The sequence below is a fragment of the Camelus bactrianus genome, chromosome 16, assembly GCF_048773025.1.
Source record: "Camelus bactrianus isolate YW-2024 breed Bactrian camel chromosome 16, ASM4877302v1, whole genome shotgun sequence".
Taxonomy (NCBI): domain Eukaryota; kingdom Metazoa; phylum Chordata; class Mammalia; order Artiodactyla; family Camelidae; genus Camelus; species Camelus bactrianus.
This window is the reverse complement of record NC_133554.1, coordinates 39,004,939-39,032,193: the sequence shown is the minus strand read 5'-3', so window position 1 is coordinate 39,032,193 and position 27,255 is coordinate 39,004,939. Positions and strand designations below refer to the sequence as shown.

The following is a 27,255-nucleotide window of genomic DNA, read 5'->3' as shown; positions in this document are numbered from 1 at the left end:
TAAGATTTGTTTGCTGAGGTTGGTAGAGGGCAGAGAGGGCCAATCGACATGATATATTCCCCTGCTTAATCAATAAGGCCAACTACCTTATCATTCTTCCCAGGCACCAATAGGATCATTAGAAAAGTCATAAAAACAGAAACGTAAGGCCATACACTGACATCCCCACCCTATCTAACTTATCCTCCTTACTCTCCCAAATGAAGGAGCAGCAAGCCCTCACAGGCAGACAGACAATGTCCTGGCCTGGGAATCAAGAAATCTGTTTCATTCCTGGGTCCTCCAGAAGTTCACTATGTGAACTAGGCAAATCACTGTTCTTCTCTATGCATCTGGAAATGAAGGGAGTAATACAGATGATCTTTAAGCCCTTTCCAGCTTTAGGCTTCTGAGAATGCTAAGTATACGTTAACATCAAAAGTGAGCTAGGACACGACTACCTGGTAACAATACCAACTACACTCCTAACATCAGGCACAATGATGTCATTCCCTTCTCCACCGCTTCATCCACAGCCAAGCAGAAATAACTGGCCGACTCTGAAAATGATACCAAGGGGAGGGGCGGGCACCGTGGAGGGATCATGACGCCCCGCCCAGAATTCGAGATGAAGCCTTTAGACTACAAATCCCAGCATACAGCACTGCAGCTCTGAAAAGTATCCCCTCCTGGTAGGCAAATCACTCTTCCCCGAGTCCATCCTACCGCATGCTGCATCGCACGCACACGGAACTACGGCTCCCACAATCCACCAGACCCACCCCTATTCTCGCTCCCAGTGTGCAGTGCACTCCCTTTCACCCTTCGGGCCCTTGGCGCGTTGCAAACTGGGAGTTGAAGTCCACTGTAGGCAGGTAGCTGGGCGTTGTCAGCATTACAAACTTCGCTTTTGGCTTTCTCTTGGAGAGCAGTTCTCAGGGACAGTGATCAAGAGAGGGTAGTAACGGGCAGGTGGAACTCTCCATGGTGCCACCACTACGAAAAACAGGAATGCTCAAGCTAAAATGTACTGTCGGGAGCGGGAGGGAAGCGGGATCAGCAGCCATCCAGCCCGACACCAAAACATCGTTTTCCGTCCCGATGTCTTTTCTTTTCTCTTTACCAATATGGCGCCTGGTCCAGCCACACCTGACGCTGGAACCAAACAATCCAGTACAACATCCCTAGGAGTACTGCTGTCACCGACAGCCTACCAGCTCCAGCCAACACTACACTTTGCTCCTTTCTGTTCATGTCTGAGGACTCCAAGGACATTGTAGTCTATATCCCATTACCAAAATGGCGAAAGGAGAAGCATTCTGGTTAGGGCCTGCAAGTGACAATACGCCTGCGCGGGAGCCGGCTATGTTGTTGTGGGGCGGGAGCGGAGTACCCTCAACACGCGTGCGCGGGAACACAGTGCTCTTGGTCTACACACAAACACCAATGGATGAAGAGTCCCCGTGTTCCTGCGGCTGCGCGATGACCCTTACGAGCTCTCCCAGGCGCCTGCGCGAGACCTCAGGTCCCGCCCTTTTGTCTCAGTACGCTGGCGCAGGGCAGAAAGGCGGGGCTTCGGCGCTCCAGACGAATGCCAGCGCGGCTGCGCGCCGGGGGGTACCCCCTCACTGCGGCTGCGCGGGGGCCCGGCCGCCGGCTGTCACTGCGGTTGCGCGCGGCGAGCGGCGATCCCGGGGCGCCTGCGCGGGTGGCTTTGCGGGCGCTCGCGGTAAGTTTGCGCCAAGTGCGCGGCAGCCGGGACGCAGACGGCGGCGGCGGCGAGAGGCGGAGCCCGGGGACCACCCCCCATCACCCTCCCCGCAGTCACCTCACGTACCACAACCTCACCTAACCTCTCACCCCCCTCCGATCCCCCCAACCCCGGGATGGCAGCGCCCGCCAGCCTTCCCGGCCGGACCAGCGGTCGCCAGCGCCGGCTTTAGCCTGTGGGACTAGGCCCCGCCGAGGCCTGACCCCCGGAGCCGGGACCCACCGTGCAGCCAGCCGCCGGGCCGAGGCTGAGGGGCCGCTCCCCCCTCACGGCCCGTGGGGAGGACGCTGCCGTCCCGGGGACTGGGGGCCGGGGGGTGGGGGGGAGCCAGGGCGAGGAAGTCGGGACCCGTGTTGGGAAAAAAGAAGGGGGACCGGGGTCAGGAGCGCCCCCTCCCCCCGTTTCCCCCCTCCCCCCGGGGTTGGGGGGGCCGGAGCAGAGAGCGCCCAGCCCGGGAGGTGGATGAATGTGGGAGAAAATGGAGACCAAGACGATCGTGTACGACTTGGACACGTCGGGGGGGCTGATGGAGGTAAGAGTGGCCCTCCTCATCCCTCTTCCCCAGCACCGGGAGGGAACCTCCGCCCTCCGCCCCACAAAGCCGGTCCTGAGCTTGCAGCGCAAGAGGGCCGGGGGAGGGGGGCGCTTCCTCACCCAGACTCTCCCTCCCATCTTTCCAATTCGAAGGGCTGAGTTCAGCCCCCGAGGACGTTTGCAGCAGTTTCACCTACCCGCCGCCCTCGATTCGCTCTCCCGAGGCGCCAACCCACTCCATCTCGTTGCACCGGCGGGCCTCCCCACCCCCTTCTTGTCCGCCCCTTTGTGCTTCCCCCAGCACGTCCGGGTACCGGGCTTCAGGCCTCTGCCGAGCCTGGCTTTGGAGTCCCCCACTGTCCATACAAGGAAGTGGCGAGAAGGGAACCGCGCACTCTCTCCCCATCCCCCTACCCTGATCCTCCCCATTTGGAAGAAGCCGTTCTCGTTGTTGTGCTGCAAGAACGCGATTAGGGTGGGCTCCCCCTGGTTCCGGGGGCTGAGAGGTTCTGGGAGTAGCCTGGATGGGAGGAAGAAGGACAAAAGAGGGGAGAGGGGTGGGTGACGGAGAAGCCGCGCCGGGAGGGCGACGGACCGCCCGAGAGCTCCGAGTGTGCACACACGGCATTTGTATGTGTGTGCAGCAAATCCAAGCTCTGCTGGCTCCCCCCAAGACGGACGAGGCAGAAAAGCGAAGTCGGAAGCCTGAGAAGGAGCCCCGGAGAAGCGGCAGGGCTACCAACCACGACAGCTGCGATAGCTGCAAAGAAGGTGGGGATCTCCTGTGCTGTGACCACTGCCCGGCCGCCTTCCACCTCCAGTGCTGGTAAGGTCTGGGGACCCTTGTGGAGGCCCTTGGCGGACCCGTCTCGGCACATTCCTTCACCCGGCCTACCCCTGCCTGCCAAAATAACGGGCGCTTGTAGCCGCTAGCTGACTTTCTGCAGCCGCTGGGGCGAGTGCCTCCCCGCCCCCAGGTGCTGCCCGGATCCGGCCGTTTGAGGGGGAGGAGCAGCAGTGGGTCTGGACCCCAAGGTGGGGGTTGGGAGGAGTAAGGAGAGCCCCATCTGGGATTGGAAGTCGCTGGGGAGCCGGGACGGAGCCGGCGGGGCACGGCTGGCGGTGGCGGGGGAGGAAGGGGAGGAGCTCCGGGCTCTGCGCCGCTCGCTTGCCCGCTCGCCCTCCGCTCTCGGGCCTCTGCCGGGCTGGGCTCTTCTCCGGGCGGGTGCGCGTAGCCCTCGGCCGCCGGAGCTGCCCTGGTCCAGAGCCGCGGGACGCGGCGCTCGGTTGCTCCCGGCTTTGGAAGGAATCATGGAGGGTGTCTCTCGAGTCCTCCTCTTCTCTGCCTCTCTGTTTACAATATGGCGACCTGCCTTTAAATTATATTTTTATTCTCAGCGCCATTTTGGCTGCATATATGATTTGCAAACGTCTCCCGGGGAACGGTGGGGGTGGCCTCGAAGTCCTTTCTGCAGAAGCTCCTTGGGGGCCAGGGTTGGGATCTCGCCGCTTTGGTCCCTTTCTCTGCCGCCGCTTGCCCCCTGTTGCCTCTTGGAGCTGCCTCCCCCTTCCCTCCCCTCCCCGCGCTGCCGCCTCTTAGGAAATCGGGCCGGGTTAGACAATTAAAATTGCCCTTGGGCGCAGATTTCACTTCTTCGCTCCGGATCTGCGAACCCTTCAATGCAGAATTCTTTACTGCTGGGGCAGGATTGTGTGCGGTGGCTCCGCGAGGGCATTTTTAAGGAGCGGAAAGCTGGAAAGCTGTGCGCTTTTTTTTTTCCCCCGTTACTGAACGCGAGGGGAGGGGAGAGACGGTAGAGAGAGGGAGGGACCTGGGTTGATCGCCCGCTGCTTGATCCTCCTCAGCAGCTCAGCCCAGAACAATCCAGCCAAGAAGAGTTTAAACTCCAGCTTCTGTTTGGAGAAATCACCTCTGCCCTCCACAAAAATCCCACAACTGTGCCGGGACCCCGATTGCGTCTTGTTCTGATGGGACTTGTTCTGTTGTTCAGCAACAGTTGACTGAGGCAGACGTTTGTGAGAGGAGACTGCTGGAGAGAGAGCGGGAAACAGAGGGGCTGCTCTGTTTGTTTCCACCGGTTTTTGATGTTGCCTTTTTTAGCCCTCTGTTTAAAAAAAAAGTGAGATTTTCCTTAAGCACCCCGCACAGTTCCAATCACATTCCGTTTCTCAGTTGGTGTAGTAGTGCCTACTGTGTATTTGTATTAATTGCAGGTTTTGGAACACTTACTGGACAGATGACTGATGCCGGGAAAATTAAGTCTGTGGTCAGAAGTTATGTAGGAAGTTCCCATTACCATTCCCAAGATTCTTTAGCCCAGGAGGGCACCCCATCTTGGCTTGTAATGTTGCAGGGACAAAAATGATTATCCTGGAGGGAGCTTTGCTGCTGGCTTTAAAATTTTTTATTATGAAATGACTAACACTAGCAGGAAGGATCTGTGGTTTTTAGCCTTTGCTTTCTATAAGATGTAATCCACCTGGAAAAAAAATACCTCCTGTCAAGTTTCCTGTGCTGTTCTTGAGCACAGAAGAGATTTGTACCTGGGTGTATGTTGCTTGCCCGTTATTCCCCTGTTGCTTACATTCGTGTATGTGTGTGTGCTTGTTTGATACATATTAAGACTGAATTGCAGACTTCTTGGTTTAAAATGTGGGTTAATGTTTCATCTCTAGAATGAACTTAGTGTTGACCAAGAATGGTGAATCCCATATTGAGAATTTTGTGAGCTCTTTATTACCATTTGTTTAATAAAGCTGAAATTGTTTGTTAGAAACTTCTGGGCATGGAAAAAGTGTGCTGTTTTGCCTGAGATTGGGCTTTTTAAATTCTAAAACCTAACTTCTGAATCTTTGAATTAGATAAGTCCAAGTCTTGTCAAGTTGTAACAATTGAGTTTCTACTTTAACTGGTAGGAGAGAGGGAGATGCTTTTTTAGCATTGGTGAGATTGAAGTTTGCCAAGACTGCATTTCATTGACTACCCCCTCCACTAAAGACAGTGAATGGGAACTGGTAATCAGAGATTTGAGAATCCTAGTAAATGAGGCAGGCCTTGTTTCACATCTCCAATTCCTTCTTTCAAGATGCCAGTACTGAATGTACCATTGACTTATCTGAGTAGTTATATAAATCACAAAACATTCTAGATATTGATCCAAAGGCAGGAACCCTTCTTTTAAGCAAGGCTTATCCGACTTTCTTGCCTCCTTAACATAGCACACTCTTTCTAGCCCAAGTGAAGTACTTCATTAACCATCTCAACTTGAGTAGTTAGGTCAAGCAATTAATGGTGTCAGAAAATTTTGATTCTTGAGTGCGCTCACGTTAATTTGTCCCATTATTGCTTGCTTGTGTCATGTGGGAGTGAGGTTAAGAGGTGTGGCTATATTTTCTCTTGCTTCCCTTTTTAATTGGCTAAGACTGGGTTATTTAGATAAGCATAGTAGTGATAATTTTCCTTATGTAGAGAATGTGCAAAAGTAAAGATGGGGTTTTGTAAACCCTATAGGTTGTAATTGCAGAGCTGCTGTGGGTCTCCATTCAAAGCTCTGTGAGATATGTCCTTTTTCAGTCTCTGGTGTGCCTTGCCAGCTTGCCTCACAGTGAACAGAATCTAGTAAAATGCTCCATAAGTGATTCTAGGCAAACTTTACCTCCTGGGCTTAGTGACATAACCATAACCACAGGGGATTTTTCTAAGCTAAGCTACTGGAGGAAATGACTGGTCAAATAAGCTGTTTTAATTGTCTTGTCTTTTCTCAGGGGCCAGTGCTCTGTATGAGGAATAGTCCTTTCTGTCCATTTAGACTAGGACCCCTATTTCTGGGTTTTCTGTGATGATCTTCTGGGTGAGGGAATGAATTGTCCTGTGTTCAGTACCATGAACTCACTGAAGAATTGAACTTGAGGAGCTGATATCTTTGTATTTGTTTAAGTGATAGCATAATCATTTTATCCAAGTTTAACTGGCTTATCAATTATTCAGAGTGGTGGTAGGGGTTACTAAACCTGCCCCTGGAGAATTAGAAAGAGATATGTTTTTAAGTGTTCCCTGGTGAACCTGATCTTTATCGTAATTGTCATGCCATAAGTTGAGCATTGTGAAAATACTGGTCTGCATAGACTGGTCTCTAAAAATCAACTTTAAATACTTAGAATAACTGGTAGAGCTCTAGTTGCTGATGGCCCATCGTTCTGCTTGAGGTGGACTATATGGATAGGATTGTTCTCACTGATAAAGTCAACACCACAGAGCATCGGTAATGGAGTTGACTGGAACCTGGATGGTTTCCTCTGATTGCATTTTGCTTCAAACAGTCAGAGGGACCAGAATGGTCCGATTGAAAAGTGCACCTACCTCAGCAGACCTCAGCATGGTTGCTTCCTGTCAGACAGATTTCTGTAGCATTTGCCTCCGCATGTTATATTTGGAATTGTTGGCTGGCTTTCCTCTCCCTGGTGTTGGCAGCAAGATCCAAAATGAGGTTTTCGAAGAATGAGAGTAAAAAGGTCTCTGTGCACAGGCAAAACTAAGCTCAGTTTGGAGTTTTGCATATTTAATTTTCAGTGAGTCATAACAAGAAGGGTTTCACACACAGTAGAAGAGTGCCTTGTAGAAAATCTTGGCTGTTTTGATTTTAAAGGAGGTGATTTTTTCTGATTTTATTGTGTTTAGCTCCTCATTAGAACGGTATCAGGCTAGTGGTGAATGGAAATACATTTATTTTAACTTTATCTTACAAATCTGTTGTTTCTGACATTGTAAGTGCTTGGAAGCCTGGCACTGAAAAACCGGAGGTGACAACATCTGGACTCCCTCCCTTCACCTTGCCCCCTCAATAGTAAAATGATTCAACAATAAACAAACCTAATTTGGTTTTATGTGTATTTTATTTCTTTGTTTTTGCATTTACTGTGTTGTTTAGGAATCTGAGTGTATAGTAGGGCTTTTGAATGGTCCACACAAACAGGGTCCAGTAGCATTCAGTTTTAACTCAATTTCACATGCATGCTTCATAAACTTAATGTGGGGATTAGGGGCTAATTCTTGTGATATGAGTGCTTTAGTTCAAAGATAAAGGAAAATTACTGTTTAAAAATAATATTTGGTATGAGTTGTTTTCTCACAAAATGTGACTCAGATGGCTTTGGTTGAGAAGGGAAGCATCAGAAATACTAAAACTGGGAAAGGAGGTCATACTCCTCCAAGATAATAGTTTGTGTGTAATTTAAGGCAAATACTTAGTGGTACTGTTGTAGGAAATTTTTCGTTTCGGGCCTGTCCCAAAATTAATTACCAAACTCAGTGAAAGGTAGGACGCGGTTATAATCCCATCAATTTCCTGCTGTTCCTTAAGGCTCTCAAAATACTTCACAGATGGACTCCACTAATATATTAGGACTGTTGGGCCTTTGTTAATAATGACTTGTGTATTTTTTACACACGTAAATGTGGAAAGTCATATTTAGGTATCGCCTTCATTTTAATCTGGAGATGAAATCCATGTTGGTCTGTTTTAAATTCTTAATCAAGTGTGTTTCCAAGATATTTTTTTAAAGCCAAATCAGAAGGACAAATAAATTATTTAATTTGAACTGAAAAGGAATTCAGATAGTCACTACTGTATGTTAAACGAAACTTTTTTATTAAGCTCTGAGTGAAAGTATAAGTGATACTCAGAAGGGCTCAGTGAGTTTTCAGGGTTCATCCTTGTAGGATTTGTAGGATTTGTTCCTTTTAAAAACTGAATACTATTCTGTGTGTGGATATACCACTTTTTTTAATCCATTCATCCATTGATGGATGTTTGGGTTTTTTTCTACTTTTTACTATTGTGAATAATCATGCTATGAACATTTGTGTGCAAGTTTTTGTGTGTATATCTGTTTTCATTTCTCTTAGGTATATACCCAGGAATGGAATCACTAGGTCATATGATAACTCTTACGTTTAACCTATGAAGAACTGCCAGACTGTTTTCCAAGTTGGTTGCATCATTTTACATTCCCACTGGCAGTGTGTGAGAGTTCCAGTTTCTCCACACCCTTTCCAATACTTGTTATTACCTATCTTCTTGATTGGAACCATCCGATGGGCATGAAGTGCTATTTCGTTGTGGTTTTGATTTGCATTTGCCTGATGGCTAATGATATTCAACATCTTTTCATGTATTTGTTAGCCATTTGTGTATATTTTCTAGGAGAAATGTCTATTCAGATCCTTTGTCCAATTTTAATTGGGTTGTGTGGTTTTTTATTGAGTTGTAAGAGTTCCTTACATAAATATAGTCTAGATACAAGTGCCTTGTCAGATATTTGATTTACAAGTATTTTCTCCTATTCTGTGGTGGTCTTTTCACTTCCCCATCTTTTTATTTTTTATTTTTAGTCTTACCTAGAAAAAATGGTTGATTTAAGCAGTTTAATGTCTATGCCTGTATTGTCTATGTAATAACAGTAAGTAAAGAGTTTCTTCTGTGAACTCAGGATGGTGTCTCTGTGGAGAGAGAACCTTACAGTGTAAATTTGGTATGTTTCTATTTCAGCTTTTCTGTGTGACCCCCTCTTAGCAAAGAAGTCTAAGGCTGGAAGTTAGCCTAGAGGAAATTTTAAAAATCCACTAGTTGCCTTAAGGCAGGATGCCCACCCAGCACCCATCTGCCACAATAGAAAATTTCTGTGTGTGAGCACTTCTCATACTTGGAGGTCCCCTAGTTCAAGGAGGAAGATTTAAATTGCCTCAGTTTGGTGACAGCTTGGGGTGGAAATAACTACAAATCAATTAATGAGCTGTCTTTTGAACCCAGTTAACAGGAACAAAAAGTTGTTTTACACTGCAGTGAACTCACCTGTTTCTATGTGTCTTTATGTAAGCCCAGATAGCAGTAAATAAGGAGACAGCCTGTGGAGAATATTTGCTTGAAGGTTTTATATAGCTTTTAAAAAGAAACTGTCTGCTTTGATGCTCCCAGGAGGGTTTGATGCTCCCTAGAAATGCAGATGTCCTGCTTCTTAACAGAAATTGGTATATTTCTCCTCCTACAAGTTACAGGGCAATAGAAAAGAGATAAAGCTAAGTGTTGTTTGCTTTTGGTTATGGGTAAGAGTGTTGAAATCCATCTTTGAATTTTCTTGTACCACCCCCAGCATGTACACAACAATTCCTTGGGTGTGTAGGTAAGCAGGCCACCCTGGTGGAAGATTCTGGTTGGGGTTATGAAGGCACTTACTATGATAATGCAGTATAGACTCCTGGAAATACATTCTTGTTTAAGGTGCCAGAGTTTTATGTCACCAGAGGTGGGCGGGGTGGAGGGGATGTTTTCCACCTCCACTGTGCTCTTCCTTTGACTTAAGGTCCCCAGGGAGTACAACATGGCCAGCTGCATTGCCATTCAATGACTGACACCGCTGCATAATGCTAGCCTCCCAAGAGACAGGACAGGAGTACAGCTGTCCCCCTGCCAGTTTCCTGAAAGAGGAGGACATTATATTCAGTGCAAGTCCTAGACCAAATTTCAGAAAGGTACTTTAGTGTTGCAGACTTGTCACCATGCCCAGGACGCATGCACAGGTCACTAGCTGACTGCTTTTCCCATGACTCTAGAACAGTTAAGAAGAATAAGAAGGTGACACCTTTTTCTGACCACCATTTACAGATAACAAAATCCTCATCCTTTAAGCCTTAGGTTATTTCCTAAATCTGGGTCTCAGCAAATAAGAATAAAGATGAAGTTTTGTGTGGGAGAGAAAAAAAACACTGAAGGATACAATAGGCACTTATAAAAAGAGAAATCATTGATTTGACCCATCAGCAAAAAGGAACTTGGCTACTACATAGAGCTGTTGTTGAATTCACTGTAAGCAATTTCCAAGTATATCTTGGAGATTGATGAAATTTTCTAAGTAATGAAAAGTTTGACTCATTCAAAGAACTACTCCTTTCCCTTTTGCAATCATGTACTAAATGCTCACTAAACTACTTGAAAGCCAGAGACACTTCCTCTGCTCACTGCTGTGTAATACTTAGTGGTATTACAGATGAGAAATGTGCAAAGATAAACACTGGTTGGGGAGCAGAAATGAAGTCTGGGTTCTTCCAACTGGATGGTACCTTGTTAACACAAAACATGGTGACCATTCCTTTCTCCCTAATTACATTTGCTTTCCTGTATGTTAGTCGCTTTGCTGTTTAATCTTTGCCCTTCCTCTGTTTTCTGACAAGTTATACAGAGTGTCTCCCAGGAAATACTTCCCAGTCTTGAAAGGACTAAAGACATAGTAACAGCGGAGTTGGGGATAACTCTGCCTGAAGCTAGTGTTGGTCTTTCCCACTGATTTGGGCTCTGCATGAGGCTCTTTTTGAAATGAGCTAGAGTGAGCAGGAGAGGATTTTCTGCAGGGTTTGAGTTTAACCATAGCCCAAAGACATCACTTTACCTCTAGGCCAGGCAGAGAAGGAGGAACCTCTCAGAATTACTAGCAAGGTTGAGCTCCAGGGTGGAACCCTGTTTGTGGCAGCACAAGCACACTTACAGGCTTTTATCCAGCTGTGATCCTCAGAGAGATGTTGGATATTTTTTTCTCCTGTCTGCATTTGTGCAAAGAATGGAGCAGAGAACCTAATGAAATACACTAAACTTCAAGTGAGTTCAGATGAGTCTCTACATCACAAAACGGCAATGTGGAGCTATTACTGTTCTTTCCACCAGCCCGGGGCTCCTGTGATGAACTGGGAGCTTTTTAATTCCCATGTTCACTGAACTGTCAGATGGAGTTCTACTGATTCTTGGTTTTAACAAAGCTCTGGAAACATTAGACGGAGGCTCTACAGTGAACTTTTTCCATTAATAATCATCAATTATTGGTCAGAATTCATTACAAAAATTGTACTACATTAATCTCATTAAGTGTATCTAAACCTATAACTTTTCACAGTTCTATACATAGGTTGCTGTATTTAAGTTTCCTAATCTTGCCTCTTTTTTTTTTTGAAAGAACATCTTAAGTGGAGGGAGAATTATTTTTGTCTTGCTTTAGCCCTCCTTGGTAGTCCTTGTGGTTTTGCCTGGCATAGATGACACTTAGCCATTCTAACTTAATTCTAAGGCCTAATTCCGTGACATCAGATATCTTTGACTTTAGTCTACAGTTTGTTGGTGTTGAAGGAAGCTGAATAGTAAGAAAAGTGTCTGCAGGTTATTTAAGTTATGGGAAAGCGCTCATGTCCGAGGCTCTTATGCTTGCTACATACCAGCTTTCTGCAGATCTTACCATTTGTGTGTGCACATTCAGGCCTTCAGGGTGATTGTTCTTCGGTGAGGGACCATCTGAGAGAAAAGAGGGCTGAAGGGGAAAATCATGGCGCTCTGTCTCTGAGAAGTATGTTCAGCTCCTAAATAGGTCACCAGGGGTATAACTGGAAGCCTTCAGAAGCCCAAGTCAGCACTTAACTGTGGCATCAAACCACGACAGCACAGTTTGACAGCATGCCCAGGAGATTACTTCAGTCGTGTAGGGAGGGGAGCTTTGAGGTTTCTGAGTAAAATTGGGGGAGGGGGAGGGCAAGGGTAAAAGAAGGTGGGGAATAAGCCCTGTGCTGTTTTGGCCCAAATAGTAGCATTATTCTCCCAGCTTTTTTTTTTTCTTTTCAAAAGAAGACCCTGTCAGAGGAGAGTAAATGAAGCAGAAATCCTCCTTAGGGAAAAGCAGCTGGGCCTTATGTAGAAACCTGCTCTCTACATTTAGTTGGATTTCAAATAGAAATTCTCCCTACACTTAAGATGTTATTGTTTTTAGTTTTTCCCAGCCTTTATAGAATTTTAGGTCCAATATCCATAGGATGTAAACTGGTCCAGATTCTCTGAGTTGTGTGGCCTGGCTACTTTCTTATTCTTGATAGTCTTCTAAAATTTGGCCACAGAACAGTACCCAGTTTTCCATACCTCTGAGTCTTACCAAATACACAATTAAAATTGTTGGTTCTTCTTTCCAATGGAGTGTTCCCTGGGAGTGTTAGAAAGTGACTGCTGAGGCCAGAATGTTTACTCTTTTCCAAAACAGGTGGGCTCCAGCAACCATCATAAAGTGAATGAGTGAAGCCAATTTTTTAAATGTTTGCAACCAGCTCATTTTCCATTGTAAAGAAGCCAGGATTGTAAGAATAGCCAAATCAGTGACTAGTACCAGCACATTTCCTGATCAGGTCCTGTGGCATCTAGAGTTGGCTTGTAGAAAAGTTAACAGGCAAACACCTGGTATAACTGTTGGTACTCTATCCTCCATCCCTCCTCCTTTCCCTGCACTAACTCGTAACCCTCTTCTCCAGGTGTCTTCACTGGGAGGATGCCCCAAGCCAGCTCTGCATAGAAGGCAATAAAACTGGGGGGCACAGTCGGCTAATTTGAAAGGATTGTATGCCTGTGGAAGTGACGCAACTAGCTAAGTTTCTCAATGGGGCATTTGTGATAGCCTGGCACTTTGTTGGCCTCCTTGTTAACACAGCTACTAAGACTTTGCATGAAAAAACCAGCAGTCCTTGTACTTTTTATGTACTTTGTGGCATTAGCTGTATTTGAGTTAGTAGCTGGGATAAAGGAGGGTAAAGGATTAAGTTTCATGGGCCCTATGAACTTTCTCTCTGCTTTCATCTCTCCAGTATCCTTCAATATGACCATCTTCTCTGCCTTTGAATATTAGGCCACGCATGAAGGCAAAAGCCAATGCCCGCTCCACACAAGTATTCAGAGGAAGCTTACTGTACCTGCAGACATTTGAATTTGATTAAATTTTGTTCCCTCAAAACATAAACTATTAAATTTGGGTATTATTAACACAGCTTTTAATTTAAATTTAGAAAGGTATTTTTAAATTAAACTACCCAGCACCTCTTAGCTTTTCCAGGACAGAAGCTGATTTCAATTTATAAAAGGCTTATTTCTTGAGCCTTTATAGATCAAGAAGGCTGCTAGGAGGCTGAGACATGATTGTGGTCCTGTCAGCGATCACCTTCCCTCCCCATTTTGACTAGTACCAACACATTTCCTGAGCTGGCCAAGGACAGCAGGGCCAGTCTGAGGGAGTGTAGGCCTGATGTGAGCTTGTATTGTCTCTTGCAGTTGGTCTTACACAGAGCTGTTAAATATAAATGCAGGATTTTTATCTGGTAGTGGACCTCACATGGATGGATGAGACCCATGAACTGTGAAATTAAAAATCAAAACTGCTCAGTGCTATTGTTTGCTTGCTGAACCACCCTACCCCTACCAAAAAAGGGGGGAGGGGACATACAGATGATGGGGGGTGGGGGTGGGCAGTGAAATCTTTCTTAGTCTGGTATTTTATTTCAGCTGAAACAACCGTATATGGCTAGAGAGCTTCTGATTCTTGGAGCATGATGGGTTGTGACAGGAGGGACCCTAACCAGTTCATTCGACTGGCCTCTTTTAGAAGAAAATGTGAGTGGAAGGCTGTTGGTATATTGTGTACAGATATGCTGTTTGCACATAGTGTTCCTATTAAGTGTTTGTATTAAACAGAATATTTTGTCAGTCCAGGATGAGAAGATAGTGTTAGAACTTAAGTTCTTTCTTAAGTATTTTTTAATCCATTTGCTTCCTTTTGTCCTAAGACAAACACCAATGCTTTTAATTTGATTAAGTGATATTTTCATGTCTCTGGCCACCTTTGGCTTAAGTTTTAAATGGCATTGTCACTTAGCTGGATAGACAGTTGCAAGCCATATATCAATAACTTAACATATTTTTTTAAAAAGGTCCAGAGCCCAACATCATTTTTATCTGCTTGTTGTAATAAAATAGGTCTGTGAAATGAAAGGCAGTCTTTCTGCTTCCCTGTCTCCCTCTCCCTCCACCTCTCCCCTCCTCCCTTTGTTCTCTTCTTCCCCTCCCCCCCTCCGTTCCAGTTCCATATTGAAAAACTGCTTGTGCTGGATGGATAATTAACACAGAGCTATAGAGCAACAGGTCCCACTGGTGGCGACTAAATCTGAAGTAAATGTTAATGTCTTGCAGGTTCACGTGTATTAATAGGCGAGGGAGATGAGTGAGGTTAGACTCAGATCAGCCGCACTGGTGTATGACTAGAAATAGATCCTCTTAATTAGAGAGCCAAGAACCATGACAACTACCAACATCTTCCACCTGCAGTGGTGAGCTGCAGCCTCATTAGTGAATGAAAGAGGCATTCTAAGTTAAAACTGGACTCCGTCCTTTGGCTGTAAGTCGGGATCATCTGGCTCCAGGCTTTGAATCTTTGACACGGAGAGATCTGTCAGTGCAGGCATTACAGTGAGCTGAGAGAGAGAGTGTGAGAAAGAGAGAGAGAGTGTGTGTGTGTGTGTGGTTTTCTCTTTGATGGCTCCAGAAATAGACCAATCTAGACACCCTCATCAGCAATAGAGACAGATTATTTGGATTTGCTTATAGGAGTCTAGATGCTCGAGTCCTGCTGCAGAGGTTAGTTTTAGGAGTCTTCATTTTGAAAAAATTAATGTCTTTGACCAGTTTTTCAGTTGGTTTGTGTGTAGATGTTACTGTTAACAGTTTATGGGCCCTCTCATGCCTCACTACACCACACCAAACTCTGAGATGCTTCTCTTTCAGTTGTACAATCTCTGAAGACTTAGAGCCCTGTTGTTATGAACTATTTTGTAGCTAACAATGTCTTTAAGATCAGGTAGTGGTTAAAATAAATAGCGAGTTGGAGAGGAGTGAACAGTCACTTTCTGGCCAGGGATTGCAGACCAGGGCTTTTTAACAGACGATCTGGAAGGAAACATCCATAGTTGGGAAGATGGGAAGATATTCTGCAGGAGCTCCATGCTGACAGAGCGTTCTGTTCTCTGCAGTGAAGGGTGCCTGTCTTGAAGCGCTGCAAACCATGTTCTTTTGAAGGCAGAAAATAAAGTAGAAGTTCTTGGCCTGTTGGCTAAAGAACTACCAGTTTTCCAAGACAAGCCAGCTCTTGTACAGAAGACGACTATTCCAGGGCTCACCTTCCTTCCAAGGACTTGATGGTTCTCAGAAGGAATCTAAAGGTTCAAAGACTGTTGTGCTCTAGGTAGACTTTAGCCTCCATTCCCAGGAAAATGTCTCCACTCCCAGAACCTTCCTTTTATAAGGTAGGTTTTCAAAATACAGAAATATACCTGCTTCTAAAACTAGTCTCCTCACGAACCCGCAAGTTCCTCAACTTCACCATCTTTAAAGGATCACTGGCTGAGTTACTATTTGCTGAATAGCAAATGCTGAATTGTAGAAGAGGTCAGGAAGAGGCCACTGTCACCTTCAGGTACCAAATGGCCAAACTTCTGGGACTCTAGGTTGAGTCTGCCATTCATAAGCAGTTGAGTCTTAGAAGTCTGTATGGCAAGAATCAATTTGTAGGTGATCATATGTGGTCTCATTACCAACTGTCATTTTATATATTGTCTCTAGCCTATGATCCCTGAGAGCAAGACCTTGTCTGAAATCTCACCACTTAGAACGTTGCCTTGCATAAGTGTCCAGTAAATGCTTGCGTAGATGAATGACTTTGGTCCTCTCTCCCTAAAGGCAATGTTTCTTGATGGAGTAGATCATAACTTGTTTGCTTTGTGTCCTTCCTCTAGCAAAATACCTCCAGTATTGGTTAGTAAGGCATTGGTTAGTAAGCAGTGGGAGGGAACTCAATAAATACTGACTGATGTAGAAGTAAATGCTCAACCTTGAGGTTGAGGAAGATACCCTGTTGGGATACTCCACTGTGTTCCGCAGAAATGAGAGAACTACCAAAGGTTCCTTAAAAACAATTGGGCCCAAGATTTGGAAGAACCAGGAAACTGATTTGAGTTCTAATTCTGCTGCTTTCTGGCTCCATGGCTTTAGATAAGTCGCCGTAGAGATACCTGTATGATGTGAATAAGAATTAATTCTCACGTGTACGATGGTGAGTATCAAATAAGAGCGTCTGTGAAAACACTTTGTGAACTGTAATACACTATCTAGATGTAAGATGAGATTATCACTCTGCTGTTTCTAAGCTTTAGTGATTAGGAAGCATATTGATGTCTTTCCAAGCAATACTGGCTCATTATAATGTTGTCATGGTTTTTACTGCTGAGCAGCGGAAACTCTGATAGAGTAATTTCAGCATTACCTGACTTTTCTTTTTTAATCTTTAATGATTTCCTTTTGTAGAGAATGGCCCTCAACACCCTGTCTTCATTGATGTATGGGGATGAGAGGGAGCTACGACAGCCTTGTTTTTCTTGACAGGCATACCATGATTTAAAGACTCTAGCATGCATATAATTGTTTCAGAGTTGTGCATTTAACTTATGAGAACACCATTCTTCTAGGGGAAGGAGCTTTAAGATGGTCGGCTGAGGTGGAGAAGTCCTCAGGATGTATACAAGTACACAGAAGCTGCAGAATCTCCTTTCTCCCTGGAATCCTTTCTCTGTTGGCAGTATTTCTGATACGGAACAAAACTAGTCTGTTTGCAGAACAGCCTCTTTCAGAACTAGTTCCTGAGCTTATTGCCCCAATGGCAGCTTGTCTTCCCTTGAGCCATTTCATGAATCCTTTTCCTCTAGATGTTTGAATGGAAAAACTGCCTTCTAAATAGCTTGAAGGGAATTGCTAGGAGCAAAGAGGAAAGAAATATCATCATGAGAAAGCTTTAAGAGGGGTGATTCCTGTGTTCCAGCTATGCCTGTGATGATCATTTTCAAGAAACATAGACCCTCCTTCCCTATCCATCCCATCTTAGATGTTACTGCCTCCTTTCAAAATACTGTATTTTCAAATTTATTTCAAGATGCATATTTTATCTCTAAGAAAGCAGGAGAATCCCAACAAGGTCTCGCTGTTTTAAAATGTTCTGTGTTCATCCTGGAGACAATACTCTGACACTCTGACTTCCCTGCGACTCCCTAAACTCACAGCCCTCATCCCACACCTTAGAGCAGATGAGAGAAGCCTATGACCGTAATCTAGAATTGTGAGAAACCTGTGTTCTTAAACTTGGTATCTCTAAAAGTGATCAAACCAGGAGCTACTTTTGAGAGTCTCTTAATACAGACATTAAACATTTTACCCCTGTGTTAAGAAAGAGAAACGAGAAATCAACTTGTTTAAAGAGTGTTTAAATAAGTAGGGTGGGGTGGTACAGTATGAAGTTCAGGTTTGCAAGAATGGACTTTGACTCTGTTGTCTTATTGTTTTGTGACAGAAAACATAAGTAATTTCATATGTGATTTAACCACCAAGACAAATGTCTGACCAGCGGCATTGCCTTGCCTCACCTCATGACTTGGGGGACGGGGCCGGTTATAGTCACTTCTTAGAAGTCCATTATTTTAGTGCTCCTTCATTCTTTAATGCTTTATTGAGTACTTACTGTGTGCCGGGCATTATGCAGAGTGTGGAGGTACAGAGATAAATGAGGCAGAGAAGGAGATTCGGGTCCACAATAGTTCAGTATAGTGTGGCACAGAAGTGCTATAGTGAACCAGGAGACTCCTGGAGGTAATACCTGACTTGAGCTCCAAAAGATAAAGGAGTCCACCAAGTGAAGGAGTGGGGCACAGCTTTTATGGCTGTGGGTAGCAGCTCTGGAATGAGCAGACACAGGGTTGAGAAACAGTATGGCCCTGCGTAGGGAGCCACCAGACTAATGGAGATGGAGAAAGGGGCGGGGTTCTGGCCTCAAGGGTCTTACCTGCATTACTGAGGAGCTTGAATTTTATCCTGTAATGAATGGGGTAGGGGCAATATTGAATGGATTTTTAATTAGGTGACTGATCTGATTGGAATTGTGGCAGAATTACTCTGCCAGCAGGGTTGAGAATAGACTGAGGGAAGCCGGAAGGGTGGCCAGGGGGCCATTCACATCTTGGTAAAAGATCTAAGCCACTAACACCTTGCCTCACCCTTCTCTGCTTTACATGTTTGGTGTAGGGTAGGTACAAAACACAAAACCAGTAGGCAGATGAGAAGAAATGGTGAAAAACAGAATCAGAAATGACAGCCTTTTTAGGGTTAATTTTAAAAGGATTGCTGCTGAAGCATAGTGGAGTCTGTAGGCCTTTGCAAAGAACATACATGCATTTCATTAGTTTAGATGTAGCCTGTGCAGAAATATATTGGAGAGAACAAGGGAGACTTTACAGTGACGTTTCCTGTGGTCCTCCAGGGTTTGAAGACCTGTCCCAGTAGGCCAGTGTGCCTCCAGTTTTCTGCTTCCTGGTAAGGCTCCTCCTGAGATTCCACCAAGGAAACAGAAAGGATAGGAAGCAGTGAGCTGTGAGGGCTTGGTGGACATCCTGACATGTATGCTCAGGGTTCCAGGGATGCATTGGCAAAGCAGGAGCTAGGAAAATTTGTCAAGCCAAATACTGTTTTAGGTAGAAATGGTAAAGTAGCCGAGCATTAAGCCCTGGGACTTAAAGGAGAGTCCTTACATATTCATAATCCACATATATTCATAAATATATGTGTGTGAGTATATAAAATATATCTTCTTTTTAGCATTTCACCTATACTTTGGAGAAAAATTTCTTCCATACCATTCCAAGTAGGTGACTCTCAGGAACTAAATGTAAGAATTTCTCAAGCATAAATGTAGACTTATTCTGTATAGCAGTGGTTTTCAAACTTTGGTACTGAGCAAAATCACCAAGAGAGCTTGTTAAAAACGAATTACTGAGCCCCACTCCCAGAATTTCTGATTCAGTAGACCTAGAGTGAGGCCTCGATTTGCATTTCTAGTACCTTTTCAGGTAATGCTGATGCTGCTGGTCTGGGGACCACACTTTGAGAACCACTGCTGTGTAGACATTATATGACCTGCTCAAGGATTTAATAAAGTTTCATATAGTTCTTGGTATAACCTTAATGGAAGTTAGTGACCTGGAGGATCAGTAAAGCCAACCCTATACATCTCTAATTTTGATTCAGTATTGACTTACTGAATGACTTACTGAGTGACTATCATGTGTGCAACCTCTATATTATAAAGATACAAAGTGGAAAGAGATCCAATCCTTCTCTTGGTTCCTCTAATATAAGAAATAAGAGAATTGTGAGAAATAAGGGAAAGCACAATAAGTGCCAAAATAATACAAAACCATGCAGCCAGAGGTCCAGGATGTGTGAGTAATCTGGGAAGAGCACATGGAAGAGCTGTGCTCAGTTATCTGTTGCTGAGTAACAAACTACCACAAAATTCAATGGCTTAAAATGGACACTAGGTATTACCTCTCACAAATCTGCATGAAGACTAGGCTCAGCTGGGTGGTTTTCCTGTTCACATGTTGTTATATGGGACTACAGTTATTTGGAGGCTCATCTGAGCTGGCATGATCCAAGATGACTCAGTCACATAGCAATTGTTGGTGCTGGCTGTTGATTTAGAGTTTAATTGGAGTGCCTTAAGTCTCCTCTGTGTGACCTCTCATCATGAGAGCAAGGCTCTGATATGGAACATCCAAGCACATAAAAATGGAATCTACAGGTCTCTTAAGATCCAGCCATAGAAGTTATAACATTGTCACCTCTTCTGCATTCTGTTGGTCAAACAAGTCATAAGACAAGCCCAATTCAAGAGGGCGGAAATGGACTACTTCTGGGTGGAAAGAGTAGCAAAGAATTTTAATCTTCCATAGACTGACTGAAGCAGGCCTTACAGAATGGATAAATAGGGTTTTGACATGCATAGCTTTCAGTGGAAAGAGTGTTCCGGGGAAGAAATAGCAAGTCTTCAATTTGACTAGGGGGAAAGGTACCTGAAGGGGGCCTGGAGAGATGGAAGGGGGACCATGTTACAGAGAGAGGACTTTGAACAGCAGATGGAAGAGCTTGGACTTATACACTGGCAGACTTTGAATGACTGTGGAGGACCTCTCTCAGTGATTTTAGTAGCATGGTGCAGAGTTGGGAGTGACTCTCAAGGCTCCAAGCTGGTTCTTTATATATTTCCCTAAGTTCTGGATTTGGCTTCTTTTTCAAAGATATGGGAAGAAGGGATGCCCAGTCCTTAGGTTATTGTAAATGATGCTCAGTAAGCATTTTGAAGGATGACAGAATCCAAGGAGTGCTGCAGGACTGGCCAGAACAGGAGTTGAGGGACATGTGGCTTTGTGCCAGACCTAGCTAATCTTTTCCCTGATGCATCAAAGGGTTAGTTACTTAGTCTTGCCCTTGTCTTTTCCCTGCAGTAATCCTCCACTGAGTGAAGAGATGTTGCCTCCTGGGGAGTGGATGTGTCACCGGTGCACTGTTCGCCGAAAGGTAATGCTGCTTTCTGAAAGCTTTGCTCAGAATGCCAGATCTAGAGCACTGATACTCTAGAGCTAAGACGACTTGGCCCTGAAGGCATTTTCGTCCCTTCTTCTTGTCTCTTCCAGCCCTGGATCACCCTCACTCTCCCCATGGTGACTGTTTGGAATCCAGTAGGGCCTAAAATCCAAACATGGGCTGCTGAAATGGGCAGAAGAGGTGTGTTAATTTACTGAGCCATGTCCAGTCGCTAGTGACAGGAGTAGTCTGATCTTGTAGACCTCCTGATAAGAGGCCTGAATGTGGCAGCTATATCCATGGCTGAGAGTGGCTGAAGAAGAAGAAGGCGGCTTCTCCAGCTTGATGGAAAAAGGATTTCCCTCACCCTAAGGCAAATAAGTCGCTGGTACCCAGAGGCTTGGCCAGGTGTATGGGGTGAAGAGGACTTTGACCCACTTGTACCCCTGGTTGCCTAACCTCTCTTTAGTTCCCCTTCCTTTGGTTTTGGTCATTCAGTACTGGCTTTGAGAACATTATTTTCTACTTTGAGTACTTTTGTGGGGTGCAAAAGCTAAATTCTCCCTTATCGAAAAAGGAAGTAGGTGTGTTTCCACTCAGATTATGAGGGACCCAATCCTCAAATTACAGGCTGTGAATTAGAATTCACCTGTGAATTGTAAACCACTCTCTTCCCTCCCGCAACACTAATTAAACACCAAACAACTTTGCATTGTTGTGACATCACCTCTGTTTTCCTGGCCCCTCAACATGATGTCACAATGAATGATGACTTCCTTGGTTGCAGAAACAGGATGAGATGATTCAGAGATTGTGGTTTATGTATGTAACAGTTTTCAGCCTTTAAGAAGAAGGTAAACAGGCAGACCCTATTTTTCAATGTGTGCATAAGGGTTCCTATTAAAAAGCAAGCCAAGTCCAGGTCAACCACCTTAACCACAGCTGTAGTTTGATTTCTTCTGAAGTTCATACACCAGGGTGTCCTCCAGCTTGTCCACCTCCCAGGATCTCTACTTGTGTGTCCCTAGTTAGAGTGGGACCAGTTAGAGGTACCTCCCAGCCAAGAGGCCTTTCAGAAACTTACCACTCAAAGAAACTGGACTTGAAAGGGTTGGGAACAGCTGAAGGAGAAAACGTAAAGCCAGAAAAAGAGGGTGGAAAAGAGGAACTAAGATTATTTTAGTGCTCATCATAGTTGGGTATTTTACATGTGATATCTCATTTTAATCCATACAGCCAACAATGGGTGCTGGTGGTGGTATTTCCGTTTTAAAAAGAAACTAAGGTTCGCAAATGTAGAACTTTCCCAAGTACTGAAAGGAAGTGACAGAGCCAAGATTTCAACCAAATTTTGTCTTACTCTAAAGCTCTATTACCTCAGCATCAGTTTTCTAGAAACAGAACTACTTGCTGGGGATTAGAGTATGCCTTTTCTTAACATAGTGTGCTTTTCCTGAAATGCCACTCTGACCTGCCCTCAGGTGGATGTCTTTGCCTCCTAGTGTCAAATCTGCCTTTACACCCCTTTGCCCTCTGCACCCCTCTGGCCTCCTGTAGTCACACTGAAATCGATTGAAATCATACGTCCTGTGGGCCTCATCAACCTCTGATGTTCAGATCTTATTCCTAGTGGAGGCTAGGTCTTCCCCCAACTCAGAGCCGTCCCTCTCATACATGTGATATTCCTTATCTCTGCCGTATCCCTGTGAGGAGGAGAAGAAAGGTTTTACCAGTCTCACTTTACACATAGAGAAATTCCTGCCCACAAGCCTGAGTCACTCAAGGTCATAGGGAATCAGTGGCAGAACTGGGACATGATCCCAGGTCTCCTGACTGGAGACCAGTGCTAAACCTCCGTTTGACCACTCCGTTTGGAGCCCTGGAGGAAAATGTGTTATCAGTCATCTAGTCCTACTGAGTACACTTAGTCTTTTTCCATTTCTCCACCTTCCCATTCAAAGAAGTGTCACTTTCAGAGTTCTAGTTAAACTTGAGACATTGAAAACCACCATTCTTGGATACAGTGGTTGCTGCCCTTCACACGACTCTTCCACCTTGCAGTACACTTGTCTTGCATGCCAGCACCCAGCCTCCCTGGACAGGGAGCTCTGCTTGCCCTTTTTACCTTTACTTTTGCAGACTTTTCTCTATTTTGAGCAAAGTGCTTAAAACCATTCAGGAGGTTTTAAGAGGACACTCCAAGGCAAAGTATGATGATCGCGTTGATTCTCTTATGTTATTGTCACTGTTGTCACTTAGTCTGAATTTATTCTCACTGTGAGAATGCCTTTACCCCTGTACCTTGTGTAGAGATATTGTTCATATGATGACTTAGAGTAAATGATGTGTGGTTTGTATAATTGTTTTTAACTTTCTGTACTTTTTGGTGATTCCCTGCTGCAGTGATTTTGCCAGCTTTAGTTTAGTTCAGCTATAGCTTTGTCAACTTCAGCAGACCAGTGTTGCAAGTCCCCAGGTGGATGAGTCTATGATATTAGAGACTTTAATAATTTTGGTTAGTGGTCTAGCAGGACTTTGTAGCATCTATCCCTTTCTATTTTGTGGTACTTTATGTGATGCCCACCTGTTCATTTGCACAGAAACGAGAGCAGAAAAAGGAGCTCGGCCATGTCAATGGACTGGTGGACAAATCTGGCAAACGGACTACATCCCCCTGCAGTGATACTGACTTGTTGGACAGATCAGCTAACAAAACTGAACTCAAGGCCATTGCCCATGCCCGGATCCTGGAGAGGAGAGCCAGCCGGCCTGGCACGCCCACATCCAATGCCAGTACAGAGACCCCCACCTCTGAGCAGAATGACGTCGATGAGGACATCATTGACGTGGATGAGGAACCAGTGGCAGCAGAGCCGGACTATGTGCAGCCCCAGCTAAGGCGGCCCTTTGAGCTGCTGATTGCTGCTGCCATGGAGCGGAATCCCACCCAGTTTCAGTTGCCCAATGAACTGACTTGTACCACTGCACTACCAGGTTAGCCAGACCATCATATCTTCTCCCTCACCTGGCTTCCACAAAGTCTATTGTGCAGCCAAGGGCAGTGCTGCCTGTGGGGTCACTGTTAGTGTAGCCACTGTCTCAGGCTCCTGTTCTTGCTTCATGGAGAGATCTTTGAAGATTTTATCTTTTACAATGCTTACTCAGTTTTCTACTTTCCACCTTTCCCATTATCATTAAAAAAAAAAAAGGTAATACATACATGTGGTTCAAAAATCAAAAAATAGGGTTATAATGAAAAATTTCCCACCCATCCCTGTCCACCATTGGCCTCATTTCCACCTTCCTACCCCTCACACATAACCATTGTTTGGTTCTTATGTATCTCCTAGAATTTCTTTGTGCATATATAAGCAAATACAGATATATGTCCATTATCCTCTCCTTAAAAAATATATTATTGTACACATGTGAGTGTATACCAGGATAAGTTACTAATATTAGAATTGCTGGGTCAAAATTATGCATTTACAGCTTTAATGGATATTACCAAATTGCCCTCCGTTTCTTTTTTATTTTTTTTTAATCAAGTCATGGCTCCTACTTGCTACCACAAAGCACCTAGACCTTATTTTCTTCTTCCCAGAGAAAGTGAAATTGGCAGGGTTAAGAAACCTACTAGTCCGTAGGATGCATACAAAATCAAAACTTCTCTGCTTTCTGTAAAAATATGGTAAAATTATAGTCTTTATCTCAGCCACCTCCACAGAATAGTCTTTGTTGACTATTTGACATGGGCATTTATATTTCTTAAGTTGTGAGTATCTAACCTAGGCTTCTGACCATTTCATGTTTGTAAAACATATAGATATATTTCTGCCACAGAGCAAGTGGCCTGTGATCATGGTTCTGACTTATGTCTCCGTTCTCCTCTTTTCTCATCCTTTTCCTCACTTGAAATCAGCCAAGGGGGCCCAGAAAGAGATCCATGTCCAGGCCATGGCATGTACTTTTACTAAAATCTGTTCCTCTGACATACTGTTGTTTCCATATCCCAGGCTAGGAACTCTGCATCCAGGGAAAGTTCAGCACCACCAATTTCTCTTCTAGGTTCTAGCAAGAGAAGAAGAAAGGAGGAAACCACAGGGAAAAATGTTAAGAAGACGCAGCATGAGTTAGATCATAATGGTCTCGTTCCCTTACCGGTCAAAGTCTGCTTCACGTGTAACAGGTATTTTTCTTCCATACTAAGGGGCGCTTCCTCATATTCAGCAAATGCTTTTTCCTCTCGTTTTCACCTTTTCCAAACCATATATGTTAAATGTAGATAACCTGTATTCTGATGGTACGAGTATCAAGAGACTGAGTGTCTAATTGACCAGAGCCTTAAATGTTTTAACAACAAATTATCTGAAGAATCACATGCAGAAGTGCTGTAAACTGTGTGTGTAGAGGCTAGAACGAGAGGAGTTAGACTTAAAATGAAGCACAAGATATTTAGACTAGCTAGCAGAGAGAACTGTGGCCAGCAGAGACAGAAGTTCCCGGAAAAGACAGATAATTTTTAAAGCACTAAAGCGGAATTTAAAAGTAGTACAAGTTCCATAGTAGCATCAGGATGGATGACTTCCAAAAGGCTCTAGGCTGCCCCAGTTGTAGCTTCCCTGGGACACTGGTTTCCTTCAAGTAGAATCCCCTCAGTGGCAGGAACCAGCTGCTTCAGTTACTGAAGCTGGACTTGTTCGCTTAGATGTGTTCGAAGGGCAGGACAGCAGGAGAAAATCGCTGTCAAAAAGAAAATGTTCTACAGCAAAAGCTACAGAGAACTAGATAGTAGAGCAGCAGAATTCTGAGTCAGGCCCAAACTGAGGCTCCGGCGCATCTTAAGGCCTCGAGGAGTATCACAGTTACAAATCATAACTGGCATTTGCTTGCACCCCCTCCCTTGAACTGTGCTTAACATGAATATATACAAAATCATTTTCCTGGCACAACTCTCCCTACTTGTCAGTTTTGCTGAGCACTTCATGCAGAAGAGAAATCTTTTTCTTGCTGTAGTATAAGACTCTGGAAAGGTTGCTAGTGATTTTTTTTTTTTTAATGAAGTAATTGCTTTCTTTTAAGGAATAGAAAGATCAGAGCAGGGTTGGCTGTCTTCCCCCAGTGGGTGCTGAGCATTGATCATTCCTGCTCTGACAACCACTTAAGCTATACTCCAAATAAACATTCACTTCTTTATAAGACACATTCCTCTTAGAAGAGAGAATAATGAGGAGCCTGGTGGTAGCCCCCAACTTCATCTATCTTCCTAATGGTGAATGTAACTGAATCATTGGGGAGGAGAATGTGGGAGAACACTTAGCATTAAGGGAGGCAGGCTGTTCCACAGTGCAGTTTGTTTGAATTCTCCCATCTTGCCATAGAAATGGTCTACATCTCTTTTTTTGCAGGAGTTGCCGCGTTGCCCCTCTCATCCAGTGTGACTATTGTCCCCTCCTGTTCCACATGGACTGCCTCGAGCCACCGCTCACTGCCATGCCCCTGGGCAGATGGATGTGTCCAAATCACATCGAACATGTGGTGGTAAGCACAGCAGTGCCCTTCATTCCTCTGTAGACACAGCTGGGGTATGGACTGATTCAGTAGGAAGTGCAGTACAGTCAGCTTTGTACCAGAGTTCACTTTAATCTCTTAGATGCTGGTTTCTGCAGACCATCCCATTCAGTTCTGATTACTTTGACATACTCAGCTGTGCATTTTGCCTTTTCCCACAATGCCTTGTTTCAGCTGCATAAGCAGACTTAACTCACTAGTGATTCCTTGTTCATGAATAACTTCTATAGTGAATTAAGCAGTTGACTTTACACCTCTAAAAGGACGGTGTATTAGATCCAGCCTTATGGAAATAAATGTTCTCAAAGGTAGTGGCTTCCATATTTTCCTGCCTCTTATTTTTAGAGGGAACAAACTAAGAAAATTTTTTAAATGTCTATTCTCATAGCACTTAACTGCCCAGAACTCTGGAGAATTGAAGAATTGACACAGATAACGGTATTCTAGACAACCATCCATTTATTGAACACCTGATGTGTCCTAGGCACCAAATGAGGCTCTTTCCCATCTCTTACTTTCTTTACAAAGGCCCTGGCATGGCACATGATAGGTGTTCAGTTGTTGAATGAATGAATGAATGATAAGATGGTTCTATTATCTTATCTCCCAGGAGGATTGGTTACATTTTCCAGACTGCTTCCTTGGGCTAGAAGAGGACTGTAATTTACTGTCTCCAAAAGAGGTTTAGGACATTTCCTGGTAGGCACTTAGAACGGTCACTCAGAAGATTGAATAGGAGAGGGCTTCAGGCAGAGCAGCTCCCTCATAAGAGCAGCCTTTCCAAATTAAAAAGGGAATTGTTTATGACATTGTCTATCAAATGCTGATAACCATAGAATGACTGCTGGCCTACAGCATGCCAGTGTGCTCCCTGCTCTGCACTGAGAGGAACCTCAGTTATAAACTTACACAATGGGAGAAAAGCTTTGTTTGGCCCTCATTTGACTAATGCCAGTCAGAAAGGTTTATGTGGGAGGAAGCTTCTCTCCAAGGCTCAGTGTGTCTTGTTTTGCCTCCTGCTGAACCAGAAAAAAACAACCATGAGTAGTCTACCCAAATATGAGTCTGTAAGAGCAG

General features: G+C 44.6%; 2 protein-coding genes across 7 annotated transcripts in view; one reads left to right on the top strand and one right to left on the bottom strand.

Annotated features, from left to right (window-relative positions):
- PIPOX (pipecolic acid and sarcosine oxidase) overlaps positions 1 to 2,633 on the bottom strand; it is a 90,428-nt gene extending 87,795 nt beyond the window's left edge. The window contains exon 1 of the mRNA XM_045519027.2: positions 2,482 to 2,633. The gene's annotated coding sequence lies outside the window, so the exon portion shown is untranslated. The remainder of the gene's footprint in view (positions 1 to 2,481) is intronic.
- PHF12 (PHD finger protein 12) overlaps positions 1,619 to 27,255 on the top strand; it is a 36,988-nt gene continuing 11,351 nt past the window's right edge. For 2 of the 6 annotated variants that reach the window (XR_006726039.2, XM_074343153.1), the window contains exons 1-6: positions 1,619 to 2,282; positions 2,929 to 3,110; positions 20,529 to 20,601; positions 23,208 to 23,601; positions 24,676 to 24,796; positions 26,016 to 26,148. Coding sequence is in view for 3 of the 6 variants with exons in the window: in XM_074343153.1 (XP_074199254.1) it covers positions 2,217 to 2,282; positions 2,929 to 3,110; positions 20,529 to 20,601; positions 23,208 to 23,601; positions 24,676 to 24,796; positions 26,016 to 26,148 (969 nt within the window). In the remaining 3 variants the exon portion in view is untranslated. Of the gene's footprint in view, positions 2,283 to 2,928; positions 3,111 to 13,717; positions 15,450 to 16,194; positions 16,256 to 20,528; positions 20,602 to 23,207; positions 23,602 to 24,675; positions 24,797 to 26,015; positions 26,149 to 27,255 lie in introns of those variants that run through there. The other 4 variants (XR_006726042.2, XR_006726038.2, XM_010958249.3 and 1 more) reach the window with 3 other exon arrangements.